Genomic DNA, 13,275 nt, shown 5'->3' with positions numbered 1-13,275 from the left:
CAAGGTATGATACATATTAAATTTAGACCTACTATGGTAAACTAAAACAGATGTCCTTATTAGCTTTCATGTAACCTAAAGTAATTAATGGAGACTTACAAAAAGAAGTTGTAAAAATTTTGTTATAATAAAGAAGCTCTTATCCAGTCATTTTGATGGAGCTAAGTTATAAGAAACCTTCAGTATAGTTAATGCAAGTCTGAAAAAAATCACTCTGTTGTAAATTGGATTTATTAAGCATAGTATCACACAGCCATCAAAGCTAATTAAGAATGTACTCATCTTTTCATATTCGCAACCATAATGACATCTTCTTTACCATTTTCTCACAACATACATACTTTTTCTAACTTGGCATAAGCCATGCATTTAAAAATATTCTTTAGAATACAGATTAGTTGAGAAATAGAGATTGTGTGCATAATTTAAGCTTCTATCTATTGCCTTAGTAGGACCTGGCTGTTAATTAACATTCTTTAGAAGTCAAAACAATATTCAGTAGTATTTACTTTCCTTAGAAGTCGCTGTTTATAGGAGCTAGGGGTGTTGCTTAATTGCTTACTTGTTTGGAGATAGAAACAGTTAAAAAGTATTGCTAGAATATTTATTTTCAAAAAGGAAACAGTTTTGTTCACTGAACTGGATTGAGTCAGAATGGTCTGAGCCAACCCTTTCTTTCGTCTGCGTAGTCAGCCTTGTCTAAATTTCTGCCCAACACACAAAGACACAAACACTATAAACAAATAGTTCTGTATCAACAAAATTAATTTAATTTCAGGTTTGGGCGTGAGCCAACCTGGAGTACTGCATTCAGCTCTGGAGTCCCCAACAGAAGGAGAACATGGACCTGTTGGAGTGTGTCCAGAGGAGGGCCACAAAGATGATCTGAGGGCCAGAACACCTCTCCTATGAAGACAGGCTGAGAGAGTTGGGATTGTTCAACCTACACAAGAGAAGGCTGTGGGGAGATCTTCTGGCAGCCTTCCAGTCTTTAAAGAGGGCCTACAAGAAAGCTGGAGAGGGACTTTTTACAAGGGCAAGTAGTGAAAGGACAAGGAGTAATGGCTTTGAACTGAAAAAGAGTAGATTTAGATTATATCTAAGGAAGCAACTCTTCACTTTGAGGGTGATGAAGCACTGGAACAGGTTGCCTAGAGAAATTTTGGATGCCCCATCCCTGGAAGTGTTGAAGACCATATTGGATGAGGCTTTGAGCAATCTGATCTAGTGGCAGGTGTCCCTGCCCATGGCAAGGGGTTTGGAACTAGATGATCTTTAAGGTGCCTTCCAACTCAAACAGTTCTATGATTCTATGATATGATAAATTGTTTCTTCGATAAAGGGAATTTATTCCAGTTTTCACTAGCAAAGGATTTAACATGAGGTAAGGGAACAGCTTCCACTCTGTCTTGTAAGAACAAGAACATTGAAACATTTGACTGTACATGGGATTCAATCAGAAAATACAGCGTGTCTCAGACTTGTGTCTGATTTTGTAGGAATTTAAGTTTACTAGGGAATTCAAAGCAGTTTTCAAAGGAATCCAAACTAATTTACCAGGAATTGATGTTGGATAGATGATCAGAAATTTAACCTAAAAGTTGCTCGTATAAAATTGACAAGATAAACTCATCTATATAATTTGGCTAATGCTTTAAAAAGTCTGAAAAGAAGATAGTATTTGACTTTTCTTTCTTTTATACAGTAAGAAAAGCATTTTATCCTATTACTCTGAAAGTTATGAGTTAACCAGCACCTAAGGTACAGATTTTGGTTGAAATAGGCATTTAACTGGATTCGATTTTTTAAACTTTTACTTACAGTGACAATACAAAATTTTCTATAAGTTGGAGTGACCCACTAGTCAGTATCCATTATGCCCCTCCAAAGGCTATGAATGTGTTAATGTGTTAAAATTCTTGTTCTCAGAACCTCATTCACTGATGCAAACATGAAATATGCCTGTCATTATTTAACAATTAGACCCAGTACTTGGGCTATATCTTACATAGTGATTTTGCATTAAATGCACCACAAAGAAAGTATGAATCAATGACTTTTTTATCTTTTAGACATGGAAGTTCCTTTGGTTATTACCAGAGGTGAATTTAGAATAAATTTTTCAATAAGCATACATTTGTGGTATTTCTTTTATCTTGATTTCTAGACTGAGAAATGACTTAACTGTTGGCTACCCCTTTCATTTGTTGTCATATTTTTGAACAATTAAGCTGGTGTCACAGGGAAATACTGACATTTGGGTATGGTTTAATAAAGAAATTTAGATCCATCCTTTTTTAGCAAAGCTCTGAAATGAAAACGGCTTTAAGTCTCTATTTGATTTTCAGTGATGTGAGAGGGTTTGGAACATGCGTAAAGCTAAAGTACTGAATAAGGTCTAGAGAAATGATTGTATGAACTTCCTTCCTTGAATGAGCACTCTGTATAAATTGCCCTAGATGCTCAAGTAGTTAATGTGGAAAGTGTTAGTTAAGAGACTGTGTGGTTCTGCTAAACTGAATAGTTTGCTTTGCGACTCTTGCTGCTGTTTATCAAATATTGCAAATGCATTATTAATACCAGAACAAATGAAGAGGTCCATATGCAAAGGTTTTGGCCAATTGCATAAAGCATGTGCCAGGATTGAAGTCAATCAAGGGTTTTTCTTGGTATTTAAGATTCAGTGGAAAAGTAAGAGGGGCAGCAATGCCAGGAATTAATGCTGATCTTGCCAAGTGCTTCTTTGAGTGACTTTATCCAACATGAGACTAAACAATGTATTAAATATACATATAGCAGTTAGGGAATCAAATGTCAAATAACAGCTTTCTGCAATTTGAGACCAAATTTGAAACTTGGTCTAGTGCACAGATAAAGGCAAACATCATAAAAAGCATTAGTATCTCTAACATCTAACGGCTAATACGGACACATCTAAATTGAACATCTGGAGAAGCTGTACTTATTTGGTTTTGGTAGTAGAGACTTTTTACAGAGCTGTTTCTTGCTGAAATTTTGATCAATGGTTTGCTTCCAGTCACCTCATTAAAATTATCATTACTACTACAGTCTCTCTTAATGAAAAGGTTGAAAAATTATGAAATCCTTGGTGACCTGAGAACTAGCTGTAGAGGAGACCTGTTTGCAGATTATAAATTTAGTGTGTTTTAGAGGCTAAATCATTCTAGACTCACTGTGTGATCCATGCAAAAAAAAAGGTGAAACCTCTCTCTCTCTCTGTTGCTAAAGAGGTAGAGAATATTAACCTCACTAAACCAAGGTTAGCCTTTATGAACACTCTTTAGCTTTCTTAACGTGGTAAAAAAGCGCCAAAATTCTTTCAAAGACTAGCTTATGTACAGAGAACTTCCTCACCAATTACTGCAAAAGAGCACACATCAAACTTGTGTATCGATTAATTGATTATACAGTGATACTATTCTAGAAGCCAGAGCTGTCTTTTTTCTTACAGAGGTATATCAGTAACTGTGCCTGTAGTCCTGGTTCCCTGAGCACTGACGCTGCAGACCTGGCTAAAGCACATCTTAGCTCCTTTCCAGGCTAGCTTTACTGTAAGAAGTCAGGAACCTGGGGATAAAGATTGAGCAATACACTAAAATCTTCCATGGATACAGGATTTGGACATGAATGGCACATGTAGCCAGACCAAAAAACTTAAAAACACTCTCAGATCTTGCTATGTGGACATGGCCAAGATGATGAGCATTTCTTTGCAAAGATTTGTAAGACTGTTACTGACACCACAGGCTGTGTGTGTCCACCACAGCTTTTCAGCATGCCTCTCCTGGGCTCGTAACATTAACATTCCTTTCAATTAGCAACACAGAGAGGAGCTAATGACTCATATCTCCTACAGGTATGGAGTAGTTAAAGAACTGAGTGCCATGCCATCTCTTGTAATTATGTTGATAGGTTTGACAGGCCTAGAAACTTTAATAACATCTTAAAAGCAGACTTCCTAATGTAAACAAGAAGCTGTTAACTAAAGAGAAATGGAAGAATCAAAATGTAATTGCCTATTGCTATGCCCCTTATTTCCTCCTCTTAAGGCAGTAATTCCTCTGTATATATCTTAGTTCTACAAAGCAATGAGATCTGATGACAGCTCTGATTACCCAAAATTATGTTCACTGTCTTATCCTGATTTTCTGATGATTATAAACCAATAGTCTTAACGTCGTGCACAGCTGGGGATATTCCCAAGGACAACACACAGTTCTGATTGTCTTAGTGGAAACAAATGTAGTAAAAATCTGCAATGATTCTCCACAAAACACTTGACACAGTGAGCATTAGGCTGGGTACCAGAAAAGCCTGTCTTTTACGGGATTCACTCTTTTACATATGGAAGCATGTGCTAGATCATTCTCCATTCTCTGAAGAATATCAGAACTCCATTGTGTCAGGCATCTAAATAAGCTCCTTTTCTGTTCAAGTCGTACTTCAGAAGATTCACCATAAGCCCAAAGCAGTTTTTTTAACAGAAAAAAGGTGATGTTTTAATTCATGAAATTGATTGTCATGGTTTCAAATAAGTATTGCCATCTAACTTGCGCTTTAGAAATTAGAATGAACAAAGTGACTAAGGAAATAAGAAAACTTTCTTTGTTTGCACTCGTATGTATTGTTAGTCAAACTGGTATCCATTTATTGGAAAAGGAAAAGGTATATTTTTAAAAGAGAAGAAACTACATAAAAAAGAATATAGTATTTGCTCCTTAGAGCAAATTACATTTGCTCTTCTTTCTCATGGGAGTAATAGTCCTCAGGAAACAACATGAACAAGGATGAATGATTGTCCGTCAAATTCAACTTGTATGAAGAAAATTCTTTTTTTTTAATTAATCTACAAAGTAAATTCCTGTGATACAACTAGACTATTTCAAGGAAAATTTCTCCCATCCTGGGCTATCACTTCTGTAAGTATTCTGTAATTTGACCTTTTAATTTTTCATAATAGCATGGCAGATCTTTCCGGGCATCAAAATTCAAATGAACATAGCAGACATCCCACTTTGCTTCATAACTGTTGAATGCAGAGTTTCTGAGACTGAAGAAAAATTAATTGAGAAGAGTTGTGTCTAAGCGTAGCCACTTGCGTAGCTGTGGCCAAGCTCTCTGTTTGTTGGCTTCTCCTAACATAGGCTAACACACAGGAACTTGAGTGGCAGAAGTTCTGCTGGAGAGGTGTTGCTAGATACAAGGTGGCAACAAACTGCTCTTCACTGGTGAATCATGGGAGAGAAAAAGCTGTCCAAGAAGTAGCCAGTCCTGTTTGGGATGAATGTGACCAAGGGAAAAAGCAGATGCTCTATATTGGGACTCGTGCAGTGTTCTCCCCTAAAAAACATTAAAAAATGTTCCTTGCCAGTGTACCTCATGAAGAAAGGGAGTGGTAGAAACCACATTTGACTTGCTCTTGAAGTCAATACTTTTCTTTGAGTGTGGTAAGCAGCTGGGGCATCTCTTCAGAAGCTATGAAGAATTTCCTTTTATAGCTAGGAAGTTGGACCGAGTAGACTATATAAAGGAATTTAGTCCAGTCATAGATATAGCCTTGTGGTTGTGAAGTAGAGAGTTTCAACAGAAAGTAACTCAATTATTTCTATCTTCATTTCCACCCACAACTCCCAAGGAAGAGACAGAAGCTTTGACCTTGAATTTGAACCAGGAGTTCCACCTCAGCCAAAAGGTATTCTTTATATTTGGAGTCTCTAGTGAAATACAAAATGATGGAAGAAAAACCTTCCCTCACAGCTATTTCCTGTGCAAGTTCAAGGGAGACATTACCATTGATTATACTTTATATGAAGGAACCAGAGTATGAGAATAGAAGGCTTAAAATACAATTTAAGTTGACGTTCTCTTCACAATAAAAGAAAAAAGTTAACTGGATTTTTACTTCTGCAAAGGATAGAGCATTCTTAAAAAGCCACAGGAAATGGAGCAACATTTTTAACTTCCAATAATATGCTACATTCTCTAATACATTTGATATAAGAATCTCAAATCGTTTCACCAATGTTACTGGATTTATGTTTCTATAGTTCTATATTTTAGATTAAACATTAACAAATATGAGGCAGAAGGCTACAACAGATTAAATTACTGCCTCTTGAATCAGAAGCAGTCGGATAGAGGACACACATTTCTTAGCGTTCAAGGGCCACGTATCAACTTCATAAAATTCCTATTGAACGTTGCAATTGCAGTCTGTTGGTTACAACAGTGCAAGACTTTCCTAAAACAAGGTGGTTATTCATTAGTAAAATCTTCCATAGTCTTCCATACAAAACAAGGTAGACCTTTATGGTGTCAACAGTGACATTAATTTCAAGTGAAACTCAGAATGTAAGAAAACAACAAAGAAAACTAGAGAGAAAGTCTTTACTGACAGCACATAAAACTCAAGATTACAAGAGTAAAGACCTCCTTTAAATGTCAGAATCCCATCCTGGTATTTCAAAGTAAAGAAGACATAGTAAACTGTGTATGGGAATGTAGAGATTTGAAACAGATTGTGCAACCTTAGAATAACTGAGCTTGGAAACAAAGAGGGTTTTTGATGATGATTTGCGTTTCATATGTCCTTTTACCTCAAGGAACACAAAGAGCACATGTAACAATAAGTCTGATTGCTTGGCAGAACCTGCCACTCTTGTGGTAAGCAAGCGTGATGGTTCTCTGAACAAGCAGCAAATATTTTTCTGAGAGGAATGACTGGGAAAGTGCCTAAGATACATACAAAAAAAAAAAAAAAAAGTGCTAAGCTGTTCTAAGGATGTAGTATATTGTCTCATTGTTTTCTGACACGGAAACAAGAGAGGGAGATTAAAGTCTTTCTTTACATTCCTTCCGACCACAAAGAGAAAGTATTTGTAGGACACCGAAATAACCCCTTTAGTGTAACTCAGCTGCTGGTAAATGTAACAGATTTTGGTGTTCAAATGAACACATAAAGAGTTGGTGGAAAAATGTAAATTCCTTCATGAGAGATTCCAGTATTTTTAATATTATGTTTAGCACCAGTATACTAAGTTAAACTGTACCCTAGAGTAGATGCTCATTAACGGTAACTAAAGTGTTGAATACAGAAAAGCAGGGTTCTTTAATGAATTACTTTGCATCTACGAAACTAAGGCTCTCAGTTTCAAAGATACACTTTAATAGAAATTGCCAAGAAGATAGTGAAAATGTCTGCAGCTTGTATGTTGAGGAAATCAGGATTTTCTGTAAACTAAAGGTGCAAGAATCTGATTTTCCCCTCTATTTTTACTGCAAGCAAGGAGAAAAACGTTGAAAGCAATAACTCCATGAATAGAAATGGATAAGAAAGGGGTGAGTAAGATCAGAAAAACAAAAGTGATAGCTTAGAAGGCAAGAGTTATAAAAATAAATAGAAAAAAAAAACCCAACATGATTAATTTATTGTCTTTATAGCCTAACCACCCGATATTTCCTTTTCTTAGTTATATGCTTGTTTGGAAAGGTAACTGAGGCCCTGAAGGACGGGTAACTTCAGACCAGAAATTCGAACAAGGACATGTGGTTATTAAAAGTAAACACTAGCTTCAGAGGCTCTAGAAGCACAAATTCTTGCATGTTTTGAATAAATATATTAATGAGTGAATTCAGAATTAATATATCCTTAGCTAAAAGTTTCATTAACTTTATGTTATTTGAGTAACTAATAGCTTAAAATTATAAATAGATTTCTACTATTTACAAGTTGTGTATTTCTTGATCTTGACAACCCCTGTAAGGACGTATTAAAATAAAAGAGTTGTTACTTATCTAACTACTCCAGCTTTGCACAATTTAAAATCTTTGCATAGCTGTCTGTACTTGTTAGTCTTTATCACACCATGCATGAGTTTTCCATCACCTGTATTTAACTGATGAAGCATGTGGATTCTTGGATGTTGTAACTTTGTGCTTGCTGCCTCCCAGCTTTCCTGTTTTTCAAACCAGATGTTGAAGCTTAGTGTGTTTTTAATATGATACAACTTAAACTGTTTACAAGTAGTCTGACATAACAGGTACATGCAGTTCTGCATTATGAATGTCTTGGGTCTAGCATGTGCTTTCATCCACTTAATTTCAGTGGCAGGACAGCACAAAGCAGTTACTGAGACTTCATGGTCACTGAAGACTTGGGCATCTCCAAGATAAAGGATACTAGTCATACTCAGCAGCTAAGCTCATTTAGAGCAGCTGCAAATCCCAACACAGATTACATGGAAAAGTTTAGCAGTTGAACGAAAGAAAGTGGTGACTTACTGAAGTAAAAGCCTCTGTCTCCACACACGAACTGAAGAGCATCAACCAGCTCAGCACCACAAAGTGTTTCTGGGCCAGCAGCAGCAGAACTGGTTAAGGTAAGCAAACACAGGCCAAGGTAGAAGAAATGAATGTAGGACACAGTGTGCATCCTCACCTGCCAAGGAAGCAAAAGCTATGTCAGAATTTCCCAAGAGAGTCCTAAAGAAAATGACTCCTGCATCCTTGTGACTTGAGAATGCATTATGTACTGCAATATGTTAGACAATAAACACAGTATCAGGAAATGCCTCACCATAATTTTGCAACTGTCTACATATTCTAGTCCATGTATTTTGTAAACTGATTACTTCCTCTGGTGAATATTATTGGTTCACATTCACCTGTAGTTAGAGAACCTTGTCGTAATTATGATTTATGGTTGCTCCTGCAAAAGGAGGATATGGAAAAGTGCAATAGACAGGCAAAGGAAAGCCCAGAATAACCAGAGTAAGGAAGACTAGATAACATTGAATGATTTTGTCTGAGACCAGTTAGACTAAGAGGGAATGTGACAGTTGCCTGCCAATGTACTGTGGGAGATGGAGGAGGCATGACAGAGAAGAGCTATTTAAACTGAAGAACAGCACTGGCACGAGAATAAATGGCTGTAAACTCGATGGAAGGAAATTTGGCCCAGTAGGAAAAGGATTCATAGGTAGTATTCCATGGTTCTCCAGTCACCTTAAAAAGGGAAACACCAGGACAAAACAAAAGAAGTTTCAAGGTAGAGCTTGCCAAAGTTACAGAAGAGTTATGTGGGACCTTCCATACTAGGGCACTGTATTCAATGACTCTTACAGTCCTCTGTTGCTAGCAAGTTAACATTTGGAAGCATTCAAGAAATTAAGAGAACTAGTGAAAGTGTTAAGAATTTGTATTTTTACTTGATGGAAGTAGCTATACTTTCACTGACCTCCGTTATATCCTCTTAGTCAGGATTGGTTATAGGGTATACACAGAGGTGATAATTTCTTTCTTATTTACATTTAGTTACAAACTATCTTTTTCCTGGAATTATAGTTGAAGAAAGGCCAGTCCTCAATGGGTGTAAATTTGCACCATTCCACTTATCAACTTCCTTTTATATCAATTTATATCGATCAAAGATATTATCCAACATGTCAAAGAAGATAGCATTAAATACCAGGGGAAGCTGTTTATAGTCAGTAGCAGGACAGTGAAGAATGTGCTTAATGCATACTCTGAAGATTTAGATCACTTGCCAAAAATGCTGGTTTTGAAAGGTGTAAATCTGTGTTTAACTTAATTCTCTTTCAAGGTTAACATTCGTATTGCAGTCAGGTAAGAAGTTACAAATCCTTTTTGCACGTACTGTTAACCTTGGCTTAAAACTGCTTTCTATTATCAGACTAGTGCAAAGTAATTGGAATAAAATGATTAGTCTTCCCTAAAGTTTCTTTCAGGGTTTCAGAGAAAATTTAATCTTATTTTTTCACTGACCTTTAGAAAAACTGATGAAATTATCTATTGTCTGCTCATATGGGATCTCATCCAGTGGGGTATTGAGCCTTCTCTAGTCAATAATTTTTAAGAATTCTTATTTTCTTGGCAAAGGATCTTAGCACCTTGCTGGATGAGTCCCCTATTTCAACTTAAGTCAAAGGTGAATAAACGACAAACCTATAAATAAGTCAGGATTTATCCCCCTTTATTTCCTGATATTTCCACTGTGAAAATAATGAACAAATCTAAATCCCATGATATATCATAAAAGGAAAGAATAATTATTTTCCCATTCACAAGAGTCTTTAGCCAACTTTGCCATGCAAAAACCAACAAGATTTAATGCATGGACATGGCTTCAGTGACAGATGGAGGAAGATCAGATTACAGATGAATGATGATAACACAAGGCATTATTGCCTGTAATGATTCCATGTCTTAACAACATCAATTTCTTTTTTCCTTTGCCATAATTTTGCATTTCTAAGATAAATGTGATGCACCTGCAGCTTAAGATGGTTCCCAGCTCTGAGGAGGTAAAGCAGAAAACTATTTAGCACACCACCTCAGAAGGCTGAAAGACATTACAAATACAGGAACATTATGTATTTAACAATTTGTTCTTGTATGACATTTGGGCCAGAAATAAGCACAAATCTTAGCTATTTAACAATTTTGTATTTTTCAAGACTTTTCAGCTGGGTTGTATTTCAGATAAATATCAGCACTGAACTACAACAAAACAGATTATCTACTGTTTTTCCTTTAGTGGAAGCCAAAAAGGCTGCACAGTATAAACCACAGAGAATTTCTAACTTTATCTCTAAATTTAAAAACAGTCAAGATCTTTCAAACAAGTAAAAACTTTGGGGAAAAGAAAACAGACTCACATGTTTCTAGGGCTCAATAAATTAGTTGTTAAATTAAGTGCCATTTCTTCAAAACTAATTCCAAAACATAGTTTAAAATTTGTACTTTACTTCATCATTTAAATTAAACATAACATTAGTCAATTCAACATGCTTGTGATAAAATCAAAGTTCCTATTTATGTCTGAGGGGAATATTCTTAAGCAAATACAAAGTTGTAATCCAATATTGCCTCAGGTTCTTTACAAACAGGCAGAGTGCTCACAATATCCCCAGTTTGACTAGAAAGCTGAGAGTTTAAAACACATTGGCATGTGGGTGGGGTTTGTTGAAGCATCTAATTACATTTGGAAATTGAATACAGGTTCAGGATGAGCCTGGTTAAGCACTTCTTTTAGTTGCTTAGAATGACTGACCATATTTTCACAGCTGGAATTTCCTCTTTTTTTCAGTAAAATAACCAGCTTTTGCTGCATTCCTCTTTTATAGTCCAGAAGAGTGGCACCACAGAGGAATGTCATATATGAACACTTTACATCTCTTTTAGTTCCTAATTCTTCTGTATAAATCCTTTTTGTCTAACAAATGTTGCAAACTATCAGTTGGCACAAGTTGTGCATAAGAATTCTTCACAGGTTTGGTCATTTTAATAATATATAAGAATATCTACAATAATGATAAATATCTTGAAGGGAACAACATTTTTACAGAGAGTATATGCTATAGAAAAAAAGAGTTATATTCAAAATTATATTTTGCTACATAGAAGTTGGACTTGATTACCAAGACATAGTAGAAGTATGTAATTAGTGTGTAATAACAGTATTCACTAGTAATTATTATATAAATGAAGCATATATACTCTAGTATGGATCAAGGTTTACATACTGCTAACTTTGATGAAAGGATCTGGGCTACATCCTGACTTAAATCAGTATGTTCCATTGATTCCAAGGAAGCTTGGCAGGATGCACCAGCTGAGGAACTAGCACATTACTTTTATGTCTCTTAGTGCCTTGCTCAATACTTTAAAAAAAATTCCCTTCAAGTATATTGGAAGGCATGCCCATTTATACATTAAGAGAATGGTTTCGCCCATTGCAGTTACAGACCTGCTCTTTTGAACCACATTAAGGAAAAAGTGTGTTTTAAGTGTAAGACATTTTTAAAAAAATAATTAGGCCCTAAACAATTAAAACAGGAGAATTCTGTCGATTGCATAAGAATCCTTGCAAAATATTAAACAAAAAAATGTTCTTGAAGGGTATAAATTTGCTGATAATGGACAGTTGAACTAGGGCCAGCTGACAGAAACAGAGATCAATGCACCTACTGAAGCCAAATTTACTTAAAGACAGTTTATATTAATGTGTAGAAATTATAGGGTCGTAACATGAAACTTCACATGCAAACTTTCCTGAAACAGCTCTCCCTACAAGGGAAAACTTGGAGATGAACATGTAAGGGAATTTCCATTTTCTTTATGTACAATTGCTTAAGCTATACAAATATGCAAGGTCAGCAAGAGTTGCAGCTGGTTTCTAACGTAGAAAACAAACAGAACTTCGCATTTACTTTTAATTTATGAAAGCAAAACCACGTAAATTCTACAATGCTGCCAGAAAATAGCTGTAGTGACAACATCCCTTAAAAGTTTCCCTGTGAAAACATTAACACTTTATCTATGATTGTGTATCGTAAAACTGCAGAAACTTAACATGTGAATAATACATTTTTTCCTATAAAACCCTGCACCTGCAGAAAATAACTAAAACTTCTTGTCTTCAGAAGCATTAATTAACAATATAGACAATGATGTAATTGGACCCTTTAATAATGACATAACTGAAATATTGCAAAGTTCTCTGAACAGAAGTGAAATTTAAGACATGTATCTGCAATAGTTTACCCTTACAGTTATCTATGTAATTGCAACTATTACATACAGCCATTTTCCAGAACACATAAAATTGCATGTTCAGCAATTTATAAATAATTCTCAGTTCTAAAATAATGTTATTGAAAAGTGCACAATACTCCTCAAACCAGAAGCAGACAATACACAGTAAAATAAAACTAAAAAATAATTTGAAATAGTAATAAATATTTACCTTCAAGAAATCACAAAAGCAGCACTTAACTAATTGTGTTGAAAGACTGTTGATTTTTTCCATTGCTTCTTAAAAGTGCAAAGTCTGGAAATGAATTTGTTAGCAGTAATGATGAGAAAAAAGAAATCCAGAGAGATGTGAGATGTTGAGAGCAATGTCACATTTCAATATTGAGGACTTTATTCCATTGCGCAGGCTCTATCTGCTCTGATTTTAGCAGTGACAGTGAGATTTAGCAAACAGAAGAGGGATTTAGAGAAAATCCTCACATTTATCTACATTACACAGACACTGTAGACAGGAAACAGCTGGGGGAGCATTTGCCTTCTCTCTCTCTCCCTCTTCTGGCAAAGTTACCGAGTAAGGACTTTTTTGGGCATGGTGACAAATAACATCATACCTTTGCATTTTAAAACTAGAGCACAGAAGCATATTTTTTTCCCTTTAAAAGAATGTGCATTAGTGACTGAGGGGTTAGCAGACAAAAA

The 13,275-nt window shown here is 35.6% G+C and overlaps 1 protein-coding gene across 1 annotated transcript in view; it reads right to left on the bottom strand.

The window, feature by feature from the left end:
• The window catches only part of IGF1 (insulin like growth factor 1), a 52,961-nt gene extending 40,111 nt beyond the window's left edge, over positions 1-12,850 (bottom strand). Inside the window, exons 1-2 of the mRNA XM_009979299.2 lie at positions 12,788-12,850; positions 8,302-8,458 (exon numbers count right to left, since the gene is read on the bottom strand). Coding sequence (XP_009977601.1) covers positions 8,302-8,458; positions 12,788-12,850 — 220 coding nt within the window. The remainder of the gene's footprint in view (positions 1-8,301; positions 8,459-12,787) is intronic.
• Positions 12,851-13,275: the final 425 nt, after the last annotated feature.

The sequence above is a fragment of the Tauraco erythrolophus genome, chromosome 4 (assembly GCF_009769465.1).
Source record: "Tauraco erythrolophus isolate bTauEry1 chromosome 4, bTauEry1.pri, whole genome shotgun sequence".
In the NCBI taxonomy this organism is placed as follows: Eukaryota; Metazoa; Chordata; class Aves; order Musophagiformes; family Musophagidae; genus Tauraco; species Tauraco erythrolophus.
Note: the sequence above shows the minus strand (reverse complement) of the source record. Positions and strands in the feature narration are given on the sequence as shown.